This window comes from Triturus cristatus, chromosome 11, assembly GCF_964204655.1.
Source record: "Triturus cristatus chromosome 11, aTriCri1.1, whole genome shotgun sequence".
Taxonomy (NCBI): Eukaryota; Metazoa; Chordata; class Amphibia; order Caudata; family Salamandridae; genus Triturus; species Triturus cristatus.
In genome coordinates this window covers 867,564,858-867,584,161 of record NC_140594.1, presented here as the reverse complement: position 1 = coordinate 867,584,161, position 19,304 = coordinate 867,564,858, and the positions used below count along the sequence as shown (strand labels likewise).

Below are 19,304 nucleotides of genomic sequence, written 5' to 3'. Positions count from 1 at the left end.
ACCTGGAACTAAAAACAGTGTTCCTAGCCTTAAAAGCATTTCAGAAGGAGCTGTACGGAAACAGGGTGTTGCTCCAAACAGACAACCCCACGACCATGTTCTATATCAACAAACAAGTAGGAACACAGTCAGTAGCACTATAGAGGCTAGCACAGGAGATATGTACATGGGCCATTCCACTGAGGATAGACCTACTAGCGAAACATCTCCCAGGGAAGGACAACGTGGAAGGAGACAGACTCAGCAGGCAGACCCCAGCATCCCAAGAATGGGAGATCAACCAACAGGAATTACAACAAGTATTCCGGAAGTGGGGTACACCGTAAATAGACCTATTTGCAACACCTAAATGCAAAATGCCAACACTTCGCATCCAGACAACCAGACCATAGGTCACAAGAGAATGCGCTATGGGTAAGTTGGTCAAAGACATTTGCATACGCTTTTCCCCCGATACCACTGATACACAGTAAATGCAAGATCAGCAGCATGACACTGATACTAATAGCACCTCAGTGGGCCTGACAGTCCTGGTTCTCACAAATAGTGGAGATGGCGCAGGCACCAGCACACAGATTCCCAAGACGAAGGGACCTGTTAACAATGCAGAACGGAAGGGTGCTATACCCAGAGCCAGAGAGCCTCAGCCTGGCGGCATGGCTCCTGAGGACCTAGTTTGCACCCCTCAAATTACCAGCGAGCACAATGGCAGTGCCCAGGGAGGCAAGAAGGCCTACCACAAGGAAATGCTACGTAGCAAAGTGGAAAAGATTCTCGGAATGGTGCATTATAGAGAAACTACAAAGAAAGATCACAAGGGAGTCAGTAGTACTAAAATACTTAACACATCGACTGCAAAGTAAACTCAGCTACACATCCCTAAGGGTACACTTAGCGGCGATTGTGGCTTACACAAGAGGAGAAATGGGGAAAAGTTTCTTCACCTCACAAGAAGTGAAAAGATTTCTAGAAGGAGCAAAGAGGATTGCACCTCCAAACAGAATGCCAGCACCAACATGGAATCTCAATGTAGTGCTGACCCAATTGATGAAAGCACCATTTGAGCCGATACACAAGGCTACACTGCACATGATCACGCTAAAGACAGCCTTCTTAGTGGCTATCACATCACTGCAAAGAGTAAGTGAGTTGCAGGCGCTAACACTTCAAGAACCCTCCCTGCAGATTCACAGTGATAGGATTCTGATGAGAACAGACCCACACTTCATGCCAAAGGTAGTGTCTTGGTTCCACATCAATCAAACCATCCAAATACCTAGTTTTTCCAAAAATCAACCACAAGCACAGAGGGCACTGCACACATTGGACGCCAGGAGGGCAGTGATGTACTATATAGAGGACAAAGGAGTGCAGAAAGACAACACATCTCTTTTCCTTCACAAGCAGTTTTTTGGGACGACCAGTTACCAAACATACCATTGCACGATGGATTGCACAAACCATAAAATTATGCCACAAACAAGCAGGGCAACTGTTACAAGGAGCAGCTCATGCTCACTCGACAAAGAAAGGAGCAATAATTGCGTTTCTGGCCAACACACCAATTCAAAGACATTGGCCAAGCTGCAACATAGTCTTCGGTGCACACGTTCACTAAGCACTACTGTGTGAATATCCAAATAAAGAAGCGCTAGTGGGACAGAAGGTCTTACAACACATATTCAGTAACCAGTGCTCATCTTCCACTCAGCCACCACAATAAGGACAAACCGCTACAAAGTCTATGCACAGCATAGTGAATCCAGAAAGATTCGCGCTGCAAAACTTATAGTTTCTTACCTGTCGGTGTAGCTTTGCAGCTTGAAGACTTTCTGGATTCACTAGCGACTCCACCCTCCTCTGCCAGAAAGATGAGACCGGAGGAAGGGGATTAAAACTGGAGACAGACTTACAAGATTAGAGGAGAAACAAAGTAACACAAGACAAGAAAAAAGAATCCGAAGATGGCAACCAAAGGTGGGAGCTTCCGGAGGAAACGCGTCTACGTCACGAAGGACACCAAATATTGGTATGTCGAAGCCCACCTGGGCCACGAAAATAAAGAGAGAAAAGACTACAATTCTGGACCCAACCACTAGATGGCGGAATAATGCACAGCATAGTGAATCCAAAAAGCCTTCAAGCTGCAAAACTACACCGACAGGTAAGAAACTATACGTTACTTTGCCAACTTTCTATTCTCCTCCGCATCCCTCTAAAGAGGTGCGACTCCATCGCCTGGACCTAAAAAGAACTTTGTTGTTTTACCTTGACTGCACAAAAGAGTTCCAGGTGGACGGCCAACTCTTCATGGGGCACATTGGAGCGAAGAAAGATTGGTCGGTGCAGAAGAGGACCATCTCCTGGTGGGTCATCCTCTGTCTCAATATTTGCTATGCACTGTCCAAGAAGCATCCTCCGTGCCTAAGGGCTCATGCCACCAGGGGAGTACCAGTCCTTGACATTTGTCAGGCAGCAGCGTGGGCATCCCTGCACACGTTCACCAAACATTACTGCCTAATGCTCAAATCACAAAGACTATTTTGGCCACTCAGTCTTGCAGAATTTCCTAGTATAATTTTGTCCTCAATCCCTCCTTGGCATTGCTTGGGTATCTATTCAAAGGTAAGGAATCTGCAGGTAGATGTCTCTCAGATGGACAGGTTACTTACCTTCGGTAACTCCTCGTCTGGTAGAGACATGATCTAGCTTGAGATTCATTACCCACCCATCCTCCCCCCTACTGCGAGCAAATTTCAGGTCCCTGGTTTCTTAAAAACACACCAATGTCTGTACTCTTCATGTCTGTGTTTCCGGCATGGAAAGTTCTGAAAAGTAACGGACGTCAGGGCACCGAGGTCGCGCCTATGTAGGTTACGCGGACGTTACTTCCGGCGTTAACAAAGTCACGCAGAGCTGACTGCCACCTACCTTAGGAGTATTGCTCGAAAAAAGACTTCTGGATCCAATCTGACACCTGGGAAATTCAAAGGTAAGGAATCTGGGGCTACATCCTGTCTCTAACAGATGATGTGTTACCGAAGGTAAGTAACTTGTACTTTAAGAACTAACCAAGGGTGGTACAGTGCACCATGCTTGCTTGCTTCACCAAATGTTTGTCCACACAGACCCTAAAAGCAAACGATTCACAACACACGACAGGTGCATTTCTGACTTAATAGAGCTGTGAGTCCCTTTTAAAGCTAGCAAATGAGTCAGTTGTGCACTAGTAAACTAGCAATGAATTAAGACTGTTTACAGGGCCAACATTTGTGCTACGTTTGCGGATTGTTGATCTTTTTCACCGAACTTGTGGTTGTTACTGTCTTGTCTTCTCACCGCAAATACATGTGAACTTTACCTAGTCACCCATCTACCCAATGTTTAATGAAACATTCTCACTATGAAGCAATGCTCAATTATTTCAATTCTTTCTAGATGTCAAAAATATCTTTGCATCAAATAGAAGATCGGCCAGCAGAAGAGCTTGCCGTGCTTAGCCAAGAGGAGCTTGAAGCCATACATGATCCTGATGTGGTTAACAATCAAATTGCTCTTTTGGAAGCAAAGTGTATTGAAATGAAACCCAATCTTGGTGCAATTGCAGAGTACAAAAAGAAGGTAAGTTTATTTTTCCTGCTATGCGAAATGTTCACAAATAGTATGTTCTCATTTCCCAGACCTTGCTGTTAATGGCAAATAAGACTATCACTGATCAAGATTATTTTCTTTGTTCATGCATCCCGTTTTCCTGACTGATAGTCGTAAATGGAGACTAGTCCAGCTTGACGCACTCACAATTACATTTTTTGACTGGAAAAACAAAGGTTAAAGTGACGATGTAATATAAAAAATTGTTTAAAACCCCAAAACCACTAAATTTAACCAGTTTACTGAGCCAAATATTACTTCCAAATGTAACTGCAATTTTCTCAGGAAATACTGGACAGATTTACTCCATACATGCAAAAGGCACTTCCCTGACCTGAGGACTTCCTCTCTGCCAAATTTCAAGTAATTCTGTTCAGCCGTTCGGGCTGTACCTTCGACTAAAGGTCCTATGGGAAAATGCATGGGGAAAACGCGTTTTGGGACCCCCCTTTTTTCTCGGCCCCCGCTTGATGAATCGCCCCGAGACTTTCAGGGTTGGAGCTGAACGGAGCGCCCCACTAGTTTTGAAAATTTCACGAGGATTCGTCAACCGGTGCCAAAGTTATTCAAAATAGAATTTTCAGATTTCCTATGGAAACACGGTCCTAACTATAACCATCTACTGGCGACCGCTGATAGATATATATATATATATATATATATATATATATATATATATATATATATATATATATATAGATATATATATAGATATAGATATATATATAGATATAGATATAGATATAGATATAGATATAGATATAGATATAGATATAGATATAGATATAGATATATATATAGATATATATATAGATATATATAGATATATATAGATATATATAGATATATATAGATATATTCTTTTTTTTAATTTGCAGTACCATGATAACAAACGTTTAGATATCACAATTTTGACTTTTAATTTCTCAAAAACGTCCAAACAGATTTACACCAAATCACAAAATAATAAGCTTTCTAAGTAAATGTCTAGCTTTGTGCTAAATTAGATGTAATTCTGTCCAGCCATTGCGAGGTCTCACTTGGGCAGCACATGCGCTGTCTCTTTGAGATATGCTGCATCTAGAATTTAAAAACAAGACACAATTGATGGACGGAATACAGAACAAATCAAAACATTCACCCCCAGTCAAGAGATTTGGGTTAAATCCATCATTCTTTTGTTCACCATGCCACCCCAGTTTAGTCTTGGCTATATGCAAATCAGTCTTGCCCTGTGCTTCATAGGAACAGTCCAGCCTGAACTGCCAAGCCAGGTCCTCCCTGGACCGGAAACAAGCATCCTAGGACCGGTTTCGGGGTTTCACCCCTCTTCAGCCAGGATAGCTTAATTCCAGTGGCACAGTGAGCTCGGGACCCACGTCTGGGCATATCTGGCGCACTTAAGGCAAGAAAGCAAAAGACACACAATTGATGGACGGGCTCGCCATGCTACCCCCACCTTTCTCAGAGCTTTCTAGTTTTTGATTGCCTCTACTCAGGGATTGTAGTGATGTGTTCCTGTTTTGTTTACTTAGTGCGCAACATTTACGGTGCATTTCATCTTTCTTCACGGCTGCCAAGTTCTCTTGTTTACTTTGAGTGCCGTGTTGATAACTGTTTGTGTTTTACTTTTGATTCACTTTCTGATTCATTAACAATAAATACAGAGGAGAGTTGAAGCTGAGAGGCTCTGTCCATACCCTCCGCTGATGGCATAGTAAGGCTTTAGTTCGAGCCGATGAGCTGACCGCCGAGCACAAGAAGCAGGAGAAGGCCTTGCTTTCTGTGTATGGGCAGCAGCGGTATGTCTGAGCTTCGCCCTGATGTCAGGGAGGCGCAGACAGAGTTGTACAGACTACTTATCCAGTATTGGGGTATCTTTTATAGATTCACATGCTTGGATTATTCCCTGTCGTTGAGGTGGCAGTCCCATAGTACTAAAATCAAGGCGAATGTTCAATAGGCTATCATGACACTAGGCCGTGACTTTAATAACCTATCTCTTCTGTTGAAATGGGGCCACTGTAAGAAACTGGCTCTATATATACTGCACCAAAGTGAGGTACAGTGTGTATAGAGTCCACAGTCCCCAGAGGTTTGGCAGAGGCTAAAGTTAGATATAACCTTACTCTAAAGTGGTAGCTTGGTCGAGCAGTAAGGCAGTATCAGAGGACAGTGTAAAGCATTTGTTGTACACACTCAGTCAGCAAATGAATTCACACACTCAAGAACTGAACTCTAGGCCAATGGTTTATATATAAAAAATATATGCTTGTTTTATTTTAGAACCAACAATTGGAATTAAAATACACTTTCTCAGAATGAGATGCTTCATATAAATACTTTTGCAATATGCAATTGACTTTTGTAAACAGTTACAATAGGCAACACTATTTTAAACACAATAATGCATTGAGTTCAATGTAAGTTTCATTTTATTTGCCACAGATTACTTTTAGTATTACTTTTGGAATTCCAGGACTGGATCCTAGATTCAGTCCTGGGTCAGTACTTGGAATCAAGTGATAAAAGTAGACTTAATTACTGTGATGTTTTTTAGACAATGTTTTGCTATTTTAAAAGTTAACACTTAGAAAATATTTCATAGAAAACAGTCAATGATTCCCTATGGCAGAAAATTCAAGTTGCAGGTATAGTATGTTCTCGTTAATTTTGTACTCCAGTACTGGGTGCCTAGACTCAGTACTGGGACCTTTATCAAAAACAGATGAGTAATTACGTTTTCAGATATTATACGATTTTTAAAGAATATTTAAAGATTGCAGAAATTGACACTTAAAAGAAATTTCACAGAAAAACAGTAAATGATTTCCTATGGAAGAAAATTGGGTTACTGGTAAGTACAGTTGTAAGTAGTTTTCAGAGTCAGTGCTGGGCACCAAGATCCAGCACTGGGAGCTCACCTAAGAGCAGGTGAGTATTTTCGCTTTCGTTACTCGGCTGATTTTTGGTGAATATTTTAAGTTTTGAAAAGTCCACAGTTAGAAGAAATTTCAGAAAAAGCCAGTCAATGTTACCCTATGGAGAAAATTGAGTTATCGGTTTAAAGGTAAGTACTCGACTGGCAGAGTTAAGGTTCTGGGCATAGACTCAGGGGTCTTCCAGGGTCAGGTAGGTACAGTTGGTTCACCCTCAGCGCCTCTAGGGCAGCCGGGTGCAGAGAGAGTTAGGCCCAATGTTATCCTATGAGGGATACATTATACTCTTAATGGCAGCACTGCACATACAGTGCCCAGGAATGGACCTGGGTACTGTAGGGGCACAGGGCTCGTGCACCTGTGCCCACACCACTGGCATAGGGCACCCAGCTAGAGGGGTGGCTGAAGTATGCCAGGGCAGTGTAGTTTGTGGGCATGGCACACAGGGATGTGTGCCATGTCGACTCTGTTTTGTCTTGTACCCAGACTCTCAGCCTCCCAGGGCAGTGTGTGGGTGTTAGGGTACAGGGCCTCGAAGGGTGGCACAATGAGTGCTGCAGCCCTTAGAGGCCTTCCCTGGTCACAAGGCCCTGGGTACCTAGGATACCATTTACCAGGGGCTGACATGTGGCCAGGGTTTGCCAATTTGGTTTTGAGGTTTTTGTTTAGGGAAGGAACGTGGGCCCTGGGCAACTGATTGGCAGGAGTCCAAGGCACACTCAGTCAAAGTACATTCAGCATTTCAGCAAAAAGTGGGGGCATACCATGCGAGAAAGATGGCACTTAATCACACAGGGGTTCTGCCCCTGCGGGTCCTTCGGAGCCGGGGAGTCCCACGGCCTACCCACCTTACCCGGGTCCGTCGGCGACTCCCGCACAGGTGCAAGAATAGCTTGCTACCATGGACCGCCTGTTTAGGCCTCGGGCTCCCGCCAGCGCGCCCTCTGGCCCTGAGGTCCCGTGTCAGGATCCTGTCGGGGCGGCGGCTCAGGCGTCGCCGGATCCTGCGCCGCTGGCTTTGGCCACAAGGTCCCGCGCTGCCAGCTCCGGCCCCAGCGCCACCCCTGGCTCCGCCTCCAGTGCCACAGCGGGTGCCATTTGTTCCGTCCCTGCCCAGGTTCTCGGACAATTTTGTCCCTACCTGGGATCCGCATTGGGACACGGCGCCAGTTCGACCCTGTCCGGCGCCGTTCGTGCCTTCCCCGGTCCCTGCCCTGCCGCTGCAGTCTGTCCCATATGAGGTGGACGACTGGGAGGGGTCCGAGTACCCTCTGGCTCGTCAGTGTGACTCCGAGCAGGACTTGGCGGACGAGTTAGAGGAGGCCGGCGGCCTTGATCTCTACTCTGACCCGGGGTTTGCCTCTCCTCCGCCTACCATGGAGGAGGGTGCTTCGTACATGATGGTGCTCCGTCGGCCTGCTGAGGTCCTCCACCTTGATCACCCTACAGTGGCCCTAAAGACTAATCTCCTCACTGAGGTGCTCCAGACGGCATCCACTTCGTCGGAACCCCTGCTGCCATTTAATGACGCCCTCACTGACCTCTTACTGGGCACTTGGTCGCGGCCAGCCACAGGGGCCCCGGTGGATAAGAATGTCGCCAGGCGTCATCGCCCGGCGTCGGGTGACCCTGCCTTTCTGACCACTCATCCTACGTCCGAGAGCCTGGTCATCCAAGCTTCGACATCCCAGAGTGCCTTTCCTACGGCTCCGCTGGATAAGGACTGTAAGAAGCTGGAGCAGTTCAGCAAGCGGTTGTTCTCTTGGCCAGCTTAGGGTTGCGGTCGGTGAACACCACATGCCTATTCGACCGCTATTCCCACGCGGTGTGGGATGCCGTTGCACAGGTGTTGCCTCAGTGTCCTGAAGAGACCCAAGCTGTGCTGTCTCAAGCTGTTGCCGACGGTAGACGCAGCTAAGTTCGCCGTTTGGTCTGGTTTGGACACCGTGGACTCACTAGGTAGAGCAATTGCTATGACTGTGGCGCTTCGTTGCCACGCCTTGTTGAGATCTACCGGGTTCTTGCCAGATGTACAAAGCTCACTCATGGACATGACCTTTGATGGCACCTGCCTGTTTGGCGATAAGGCCGACAGTGCGCTGGGGCGTTTTAAGGACTCGCGGGCTACGGCCAAGTCCTTGGGTCTTTCCATGAAAAGCCCAGCCACTCCTGGTTTTCGTTCCTTTCGTGGCAACGGAAGGGGCGCCCAAGCACGTTCCTTCAGCAAACCTGTGCAGAACCAGCCTCAGTGCCGCTGCGGTTTCTGCAGGGGTGGGTCTGGGAATCAGCGTGGGGGTCAGTCCACCTCCGCTGCTTCTACCTCCAAACCTTCCTAATCCGAGCTTTGTGGAGCACCCCCACGCCAGTGGGTGGACGGATCCGCCATCACCTCCCCCACTGGCACGCTATCACATCGGACAAGTGGGTGCTGCGGATCATAGGCAAGGGTTACTCCCTTCCTTTCAGTCCTCCCCTCCAGCCATGCCACCTCAGTACCACCGCATGTCGGGGGAATACTTGGCAACTCTCCAGCAGGAAGTTACGACCCTCTTGGCCAAGGGGGCCATCGGGTGCGTTCCTGGGCCAGAAGTAGGGAGTGGTTGTTATTCCCACTACTTTCTGGTTCCCAAGAAGGACAAAGGGGGTCTGCGTCCCATCTTGGACCTCGAACGTCAACCGGAGAATTTCAAAATACTTAGCTGCACTCGACCCTGGAGACTGGATGGTAGCGTCGGACTTGCAGGACGCTTATTTTCACATCCCCGTCCTGCTGGCCCACCGGCGTAACCTGCGGTTCACGGTAGGCCAGGGGCATTTTCAGATTGCCGTGCTCCCCTTCGGCCTTACCAGTGCCCCTCGGGTGTTCAAGAAAGTGATGGCGGTGGTCGCAGCTCATCTGCGCAGGTCAGGGATGTCCGTCTTCCCCTACCTCGACAACTGGTTGTTGAAGGCGGGCTCGCCCCAGGCAGTCGTCTCCCACCTTCAGACTAAGGCCGACCTCCTGCATTTGCTGGAGTTCTCCATCAACGTGCCGAAGTCACACCCGAGTCCCTCTCGGCAGCTCCTTTTCTTCGGAGCAGTTCTGGATTTGACAAGGTTTTGGGTTTATCCTCCCGAGCAGCGAGTCCGGGATATTCAGGCTATCATTTTGATCTTTAAGCCTCTATCCCGTGTTTCAGTCAATATGACCCTCCGGCTCCTGGGCCTGTGGCCTCCTGCATCATGCTAGTGCAACATGCCAGATGGCATATGCGAGCTCTGCAGTGGGACCTGAAGTTCCATTGGGCGCAGCATCAGGGCAACCTGTCCGATCATGCCCAGATCTTGGAGGGCACTGCACGACAATTGCAGTGGTGGCTCACGAATCGCGATTGGGTCAATGGCAGATCCCTCTCCCTTCCCCAACCGGAGCGCTCAGTGGTGACGAATGCGTCCCTCCTGGGATGGGGAGGCCACTTGGGAGAGGCGGAGATCAGAGGGCTCTGGTCTCCAGCAGAGTCCCGGCTCCATATAAACCTTTTGGAGCTTCAGGCAAACCGACTTGCACTGAAGGCATTCCTTCCCTCTGTCCGGGGAAGTGTGGTGCAGTTGTTCACGGACAACTCCACCGCCGTGTGGTATTGCAACCAACAGGGCGGGGTGGGGTCCTGGACCCTATGTCAGGAGGCTCTGCTGTTACATGGCTGTTACATCAAGGCATTACCTTGGTGGTTCAACACCTGGCAGGTTCTCTGAACGCCAGGGCGGACAAACTCAGCCGCTGGTGCTTGATGGATCACGAATGGCGTCTGAACTCTGACGTGGCGCGAGGTCTCTTTCAGCAGTGGGGAGAGCCTTGGTTAGATCTATTCGCCACCGAAGAGAACGCGCATTGTCATCAGTACTGCGTGTTGAAATTTCCAAGGCGGCACTCGCTAGGCGATGCTAGTCGTCGCGAGTGGAGTTGCGGTCTATGGTACGCCTTTCCGCCTATACCACTTCTGTCCAGAGTGCTGAAGAAGATTCGGTGCGACCGGGCCCAAGTCATCCTTGTGGCTCCGGATTGGGTACGAAGATACTGGTATCCCAAGCTACTCAGCATGGCGATCGATCCCCCGATCCAACTGCCTCTTAGGGAGAATCTTCTGTCACAGCAGCAGGGGACGGTCCTCCACCCGAACCTGTCCAGCCTCCACCTACATGCGTGGAGATTGAGCGGCAACAGTTGCCATCCTTTGCTCTTCCTCCTGAAGACTGTGATGTCATTCTGGCAGCCAGGCGTCCCTACACTAAAACGGTATACGCCTGCAGGTGGAACACATTTGTGGCATGGTGCACAGCAAAGGCTGTGGATCCCCTCTCTGCCCCTCTTTCTGAGGTCCTTCTGTTCCTTTCTTTGGCCCAGCAGGGCTCTGCTTTGGGCACTATCAAAGGTTATCTTTCGGCCAGATCAGCCTTCTCTGTTTAAGTCCCCGGTTGTTAACCGTTTCTTGAAAGGCATTACGCACACATTTCCTCCTGTGCCGTTCATAATGCCTCAATGGGACTTAAACCTTGTTTTGACATTTCTGATGTGCGCTCCCTTCGAGCCCCTTCATACCTGTCCTCTGCGTCTTCTCACTCTCAAGACTGCTTTCCAGGTAGCTATCACCTCTGCCAGAAGAGTGAGTGAGCTCCAGGCTCTTTCTTCCAAACCACCTTTCCTTTCTGTTCATCCGGACAAGGTGGTTTTAAGGACCTGTCCTTCTTTCTTGCCAAAGGTTGTCACGCCCTTCCACATCGAGCAGACCATCACTTTGCCCACCTTCTTTCTGCCTCCGCATCCTTCAAAAGAGGAAGAACGGCTACACCGTCTGGACCCAAAGCGTGAGCTTTCATTCTATCTGAGACGCACACAACAGTTCCGGGTGGATGACCAACTCTTTGTTGGCTACGTGGGCGCCAAAAAAGGTTGGGCTGTGCACAAACAAACCATCTCTCGTCGGTTGTTCTGTGCATCGAAGCATGTTACTCCTTGGCTATGAAGGTGCCTCCTGTGGGGCTGCGTGCCCATTCGACCAGGGCAACAGCAGCCACTAGTGCTTTGGGACGCGGCGTTCCCTTGCAGGACATTTGTCAGCCAGCTACGTGGGCCTCGCTGCACACATTTACCAAGCATTACTGCCTTGACAGTCCGGTCCGGAGAGAAGGCTTCTTTGGCCGTTCTGTTCTCCGTGACTTTCTGGTGTAATCCAGTTTGCAGACCCACCACTGGGGTTGGTATTGCTGGGGTATCTATTCTAAGGTACGGAATCGATCACTAACATGTCTTTCAGATGCACAAGTTACTACTTGTATTACGATATATCTGTAAGAGACATTAGTTAGTGGTAGATTCCTTACCGCCCCACCCATCCTCCCCGTTCTGCGACCTGGTTCTAGGGTTAAGGTCGTCCCCCTTTCAGGACCCTAGTTTCATGGCACCAGTGGTCAGTTTCTTGCATGGCTCTGCGTTCCTGGCGCGGAAAGTAGTGTACAGAACTGACGTCAGTGTGCATGGGTGGCACCTAAGTAGTCTCCGTGACGTCATCTCTGCGCTTACGATGCCAGTGACGGATGCGGAGCTGCACGACGCCACCTACTGACGCGCAGGGGTACTGCTACGAAAAGACTTTCCGGATCCAGTCTGACGCCTGGGGATATTCTAAGGTAAGGAATCCATCACTAACTAATGTCTCTTACAGATATATCGTTACACAAGTAGTAACTTGTGCCTTAATGAGAAACACTTTACTTCTTACATTTACACCCGTTCAGTGGGGATGTACTTGCTACTGTATTCAGTTTTTGGCTCTGCAGAGGTCTCATTGTCCAACACCCTTCCTCCACAGTTTCATTTGGTGTTTTCTGTACACTTTTTTCCAGCCATGGACTAATGTCTGGAAGAGTGCATTCTATTCTGGTGACTGGTTCTTGCTCCATTTAATGCTGTTTTCCCCAGTTAATTCTTGCTATACAAAATTGTTCAGATGGGCTTTTTCAACTATTTATATACTACTCCTACCACACCAAATTTGTGCATGACCGTTAACTAAAACATGCCATGTCCAGGTTGAATTGGGTTAAATTAATATTACTCCAAGGCAATAATTCCCTATTAAAAACAAATATGCCTTCCCTTCCGGCTTGTGTCAAGCCAGAGGTACCGACTGACAGAGCGGATGGCAGGTGAGGTGAGGAGCACACCCGCTTAAAGCCGGGATTGCATCTAACACTCCTGTTAGTTATTCCAATTTAATGCGCACAGGAGCAAGACAGGTTGTATCTATCCAACCAGTTTTTCTGTTAGTTATCTTATTTGTTTTTGCACATAAGCACATGGTTTGCAGTAGCGTTCCATTTTTTAAGGTCCTGATGAAAGCCAGGGACATAGTATCCTCGGGCTGAAACATGTAGACCTGCCATCCTTTTTGGCCTTCTTACAGTTATTTGTTGGAAACGATTGACGTCGAGGAGGCGATTGACGTCGAGGAGGCGATTGACGTCGACGGAGGCGATTGACGTCGACGGAGGCGATTGACGTCGACGGAGGCGATTGAGAGGCGATTGACGTCGACGGAGGCGATTGACGTCGAAGGGGCGCCCGGACACCAGGAGTCCCTCGACTGAGTCCCCGGGATCGGGGTACTCAGTGGTCTATACGCCGCCAACTCCTCCTCCTACTCCTGCGATTCCGCCTCGCAGGCCTTTGGGCCCACCACCGGTTCCGACGCGATCGGTCTCATTGCCCAGGTATCCGCCGCAGGGAACGCCTCAGCCACGGCGCCAGGGTAAGCCACGGTTGCTGGGCCCGGCGAGGCCGACGGACAGACCGAAGCCAAGAAGATCGCACTCCCGACGGAGAGGGAGATCGCGGAGCCGTGGGCGTTCGTCCTGAACATCGAGACGGCGCCACAGGAGGCGCAGATCCAGATCACGCACTTGATCATCGGCCAGGGACTTCTCTCCGACGTTGTCGGACTCACCCGGGACGAGGGTGTCGCCGGTTGGGAATCACGGTGACGGTACAACACCTACGACGTCCGTGATATTCGAGACGCTGCACAAAAAGCACCAGTCTCGCCCCCTGCTGCCTCTCGTGCCGGGACTGGTGGAGCCAGCTATGGAGTTGTTCCTCACTCCGGCAGTGACGAAATCCGCCCCCTCCCGGCTTATGAAGAAGTATCGGGCTCCGGACTCGGACCCGACCTTTTTGAGGACGGACCCTAAGCCAGATTCAGTCATTGTGACGGCGGCGAGGAAGCAGCATGCTACCACCCCCTCATCGACCGTTCCGCCCGACAAGGAAAGCCGCTGGCTGGATTCGGCGGGCAGGAAGGTTTTTGGTACGGCTGCCACCACCATGAAGGCGGCAAGTGCCGGGGCCCTGTTGGGGCGTTACGACCGGGCCCTGTGGGAGTCTCTCCAGCAGTATGCGGAGCTGCTGCCTCGTGACAAGAGGGAAGACTTTTTGGAGACTGCGCGAGGGGATGCTAGTCTCCAACCAGGTGATCAGTGCGGATGTGTCCCTGCTGGCGGCGCATGGGTACTGTCATGGAGTCCACCAACGGCGGCACGCGTGGCTGCGCCTCACCTCGCTCAAGCCGGAGGCTCAGCAGAGAGTGGCCAATCTGCCTTTCTCGGGGGAAACCCTGTTCGGGCAACATGCGGACGACGAGATGGCCCGCATGAAGACTGAGGCGGAGACCCTGATGGCTGTCGGTTTGGAGAAGCCAGAAAAGAAGAAACGCCCCTTCCAGAGACGGTTCGGGTCTGCGGGCAGAGGGCGTGGGCAGGCCTCGGGACAGGATCAGCACCAGCAGCAGCAGTTCCGTAAACCCTTCCAGAAACGCCAGAAGGGTAGAGGGGGCCAGCAGTCCGCTCCGGCTACCAAGGGCCCGGCCGGTTCGCGGCCCTGAGCATTTACTTACCCTGCAACCGTTACCCACTCCAGTGGGGGGAAGCATTCAATTTTTTCCGGCAGAGTGGAGAAAAATTACTCAGGACAAGTGGGTCCTGAATATTGTTTGCAATGGATACAGTCTTCGATTCATCAGCCCGCCTCCAGCGATTCCGCCGGTAAGCTCGCGGTATCAACTGCGAGAGCTCCAGGCGGAGGCAGACATCCTGTTAAGGAAAAAGGCGGTGGAAGACGTACCTCTGTCTCAAAGGGGAAGAGGTCTGTACTCTCGTTTCTTCCTGGTTCGCAAGAAGGACAAGAACGAGTTCAGGCCCATTCTGGATTTGCGGCAAGCAAACAAATGGATTCGCAGAGAGAAGTTTTGCATGCTGTCGTTGCATCAGATTTACCCTCAGCTGCAACAGGGAGACTGGCTCTGTGCCATAGACCTACAAAATGCGTACTTCCATGTGCCCATTGCACGGAAACACGGGAAGTTCCTGCGGTTCCAAGTCGGCGGCAATCATTATCAATACACAGTACTGCCATCCGGGCTAAAGTCTGCCCCAAGGACCTTCTCGAAGTGCATGGCAGTGGTAGCGGCGCACCTACGAAGGAACAAGGTGTTTGTCTACCCGTACCTGGACCACTGGTTGATCAAGGCCTCATCTTTTTCGGAAGCGCAGGCGCACTTCCGGAGGACGTGCGTTCTCTTGAACAAGCTGGGGTTACACGTCAACATGTCCAAATCTGTCCCGACTCCGGTCCAGTGCATACAGTACTTGGGGGCCTCCATCGATACACGGTCAGCAAGCGTGGCTCCTTTGGAGGAGAGACGGTTATCGCTCCTTCGGAAGGCTCAGGACCTCATGGCCGCTCCATCGGCGACAGTGAGGAAGGTGTCTTCGCTGCTGGGGTCGATGGCCTCCTGTATCTTCCTCACGCCGCACGCACGGCTGCACATGCGACCACTGCAGGAGTGCTTGGAGGATCAATGGGATCAGAGAACAGGTTCTTGGGACGACAAGATCCGGCTGTCTCTACATGCTCTTCAGTCTCTGAAATGGTGGTGTTCGGCGGAGAATCTCCTCAGGGGGGTTCCCTTCCACAAGGACATTCCCGAGACGACTATTGTGACGGATGCGTCTCTCCAAGGTTGGGGAGCGCACTCCGGAGACTTACAGATACAAGGAAAGTGGTCCCCGTTGGAGTCGACGTACCACATTAATTTCCTGGAACTCAGAGCCGTGTACCTGGCGTTGAAGGCCTTTCATCCGTCCTTCCAGACCACCTCGTTGCTGATACAGACGGACAATACAACCACGATGTAGTACCTCAACAAGCAAGGGGGGTCGCGATTGCGCACTCTGTCGCAGGAGGCGCAGGCGATCTGACGCTGGCTTCTGGCCCGCGGATTGATGATCACGGCCACACATCTGCCGGGGGTGCAGAATGTTCAGGCGGACGCGCTGAGCAGGCTGCTTCAGGAGAACCACGAATGGGTCATAAACGACGAGGTACTAGGAGAAGTCTTCGCAAGGTGGGGGACTCCAGACGTAGATCTGTTCGCCACCGCCGAAAACAGCAAATGCTGAGACTTCGCATCCATGTACTACCAGAAGGGGACGCTGGGGAATGCGCTATGGATCGACTGGTCGATGATCCTGATTGCCCCGGAATGGCCCAGGCAGTGGTGGTTCACGGATCTGCTTCACTGGTCTCTCCTTCCTCACATGCGGCTGCCGTGCAGGCCGGACCTTCTCACGAAGTTCGGGGGGCGGATGGTGCATCCCAACCTCTCGTCCTTGAGTTTGGCGGCATGGCTCCTGAGATCGTGCAATATGGCCATTTGAATCTACCAGAAGATTGTATGGGCATACTGAAGGGAGGCTAAACGTCCTTCCACTAGGACTTCCTATGCTTACAAGTGGAAGAGATTCTGCATCTGGTGCAAATCCAAGAACTTTGACCCGACAACATGTAAGGAAGATGTCATCCTTCCATATCTTTTACATTTGGCACAGTCTGGCCTTAATTTCCACTCCATTAAGGTTCATCTCGCTGCTTTGACTGCTTACAGGAAATGCCCTTCACAGACTTCCTTCTTTCAGATCCCTGTGGTCAAGGATTTTTTGGAAGGCTTCAAGAAGGTGTTCCCTCCGGTCAGACTTCCCTCGCCTTCCTGGGAATTGAATGTGGTGCTGTCCAGATTGATGAAGGAGCCTTTTGAACCTATTCACAAGGCTTCGTTGCCGCACCTGTCCTGGAAGGCGGCGTTCCTAGTGGCCATTACATCGGCCCGCAGGGTGAGTGAACTTCAGGCGTTGTGTTGCCGAGAACCTTATACTGGATTTCATGCTGCTAAGGTTGTTATGCGTACTCACCCTAAATTTCTTCCTAAGGTTTTATCTGATTTTCATGTCAACCAGACCATAACTTTACCTACGTTTTTTCAGAATCCTTCTTCTCCAGCGGAAAGGTCTCTACATTCCCTGGACGTGAGGAGGGTGTTGAAGTTTTATCTTGATAAGACCAAAGATATTCGTAGGTCAGACCAATTGTTTATCAATTATGGATCAGTCAGGCCCGGTCTTGCTACCTCCAAATAGTCCATCTCTCGGTGGATTGTGTCCTGTATACAGTTGTGTTACCAAAAGGCTAATAAGACCTTGGGGGGTAAACCTAAGGCTCATTCCACCAGGGGCAAAGCTGCCACGACTGCTTTGCTGCGTAATGTTCCGATTGCAGAAATCTGCAAGGCGGCAACTTGGAAGTCGGTCCATACCGTTGCTGCGCATTACTGTCTGGACGCGGATGCCAGGGCAGATGCTCAGGTTGGGCAGGCTTCGCTGCGAAATTTGTTCGCACAGTAGTGGTATTATTTTGTAATCTTCTCCACCGCTGTTTTTGTGTGGGGATGGTTATGACTATACACAGAGATCCCCTACTACAGAAGGAGTAGTTTCTTTTCTGTAACTCCAGTTCTGTAGTAGGGGTATCTCTGTTATAGTCATAAGCGCCCGCCCTCCTCCCCGGTGGAGAGATGAATGTTAATGTAAGGAATGCTACAGGTCTGGCGTGCTACGCCTTCAAAAAGAACTGAAAGTAGAAGGGACCTGCTGTGCATTCTGGGATACTGGAAAAGTTCTGGAAAGTTTTCTTAAAGGCACAGTATCCTGTTCTGAGCCACATAATGGCATCCTATGGGGCTTGTCTGTCCATTCCTTCCTCTCTATCATTCCAGAGGCTTTTGCTGGAAGAGGCAGGTTTCTTTCTCTATGGAAAAAGCTGGACAGGCAGTGTTAGTGGTTGCGGCTGGAATTCTTTCTAGTTGAAGTACTGGACAGTGTAGCCTGTGGATATAGGCTGCATTATCTGTCTTTGAAATTCTCTCTTAAGTGTGGATGCAGGTCTGCATGACTTGACAACTTAAGAGATTATTTTTATTGCTCCGGGGTCCGCGCACATGGGCGGGACTATTCACTAGATTATGACTATAACCGAGATACCCCTACTACAGAACTGGAGTTACAGAAAAGAAACTACTCCTTCCTGCCTTGGGAGGTGCGAGCACCACCCCAGACAGGAGTTAGTGTATTGGGGCAGGGAGGGATGAAAGAAACTGGACACTGCCTGGGGCACACAAGGTGTCCCATGCATAGTCCAGTTCAAACCGGCACTGGGGCACTCCAGCCCCAGCTCTGGCGCGAAACTGGACAAAGGAAAGGGGGTGTAGCCACTCCCCTTCCTGGTCCCACCCATAGGAGGGACCTTGCAGGTAGCCCAGCCCACTAGCCCAGTATATCAGTAGGTAGCTGAGCCCTGCTAAATTAGATTAACCTGAATCTGCAACTTGAACAGAAACTCTGGACCTTCGACATTTGACCTCAGGAAGAAGACTGAAGAAATCTCCCTTGTGGCCAAGGAGTGACCACCCTGGGCAACCAGGCACTATCCAGCGACCGCTGCTTGCATTGCGACTGAATCCTACGAGGGACGACTGCAGAGACTGACCAGCGCCGAGACTTCCAGACACCTCTGAACCAGATACACATCTCCAGCGAAGCTGAGACCCGTGGAGGCGACTAGGGACGTGGGACCGGCGACTTGGGAAAAGTGGCTAGTAACTGACTAGCGCGACTTCCGAGGCTCCCTCGAGGCTGTGCTTGGGGAATTGAGAAACCCCACTCCCGAGCACCATCTGCAAAGAAGACCAGCTCCCCACACTTCACGTGTTCTGCGTGGGGTCCTTCTGCACCTGTGTTGTCCGGTTGCTGGCCCGTTGGCTAGTAGCCTCTGCGACGACGAACCTTTACTTTCAACTTGCTGGTCCGGCTCCTCCAGACTGGCACCCGCTCCTCTGTGAAAGAGAAGCACCCCAGACCTTCCTGGTCTGCACCAGAAGCAAGTCCTCTTAACTAGACCCTAGGATAGTCACTACCCTTGTGAGCACCGAAGTACCCAAGTTACCTAGCCCACTGACTGTGGGTGCATAGGTGTGAACTTGCATCGGGTTTCGTCGTGGACTTCTATGGATGCCTGAAGGAAAGTTGCTGACAGGCAGTCAGTGAAGAGTGTCCGGTGGATCCCAAGGCTGGGATCAAGAAGAGAGGAGACCTGCAAGCAGAAGGGACAGAGTCAAGGTCACTAGCCCGTGACCACGTGGAACCAGGAAGGAACCAGGCGATGTCGTGAAGATTGCAGGTGAAGGTGAAGCTTGTCGCTGCAGCCACGAGGACCAGGGAACGTCGAGGACGACCAGGACCGGGAGGCGAGCTGTCCCACGAAGGCTCTTGCTGTCGGCGGCGTCGAAGTTG

The 19,304-nt window shown here is 50.4% G+C and overlaps 1 protein-coding gene across 3 annotated transcripts in view; it reads left to right on the top strand.

The window, feature by feature from the left end:
* The window catches only part of SMC4 (structural maintenance of chromosomes 4), a 910,253-nt gene that overhangs the window by 739,009 nt on the left and 151,940 nt on the right, over positions 1-19,304 (top strand). For 2 of the 3 annotated variants that reach the window (XM_085634717.1, XM_085634718.1), the window contains exon 21: positions 3,439-3,621. In XM_085634717.1, coding sequence (XP_085490843.1) covers positions 3,439-3,621 — 183 coding nt within the window. Of the gene's footprint in view, positions 1-3,438; positions 3,626-19,304 lie in introns of all 3 variants that reach the window. The other variant, XM_085634719.1, reaches the window with a different exon arrangement.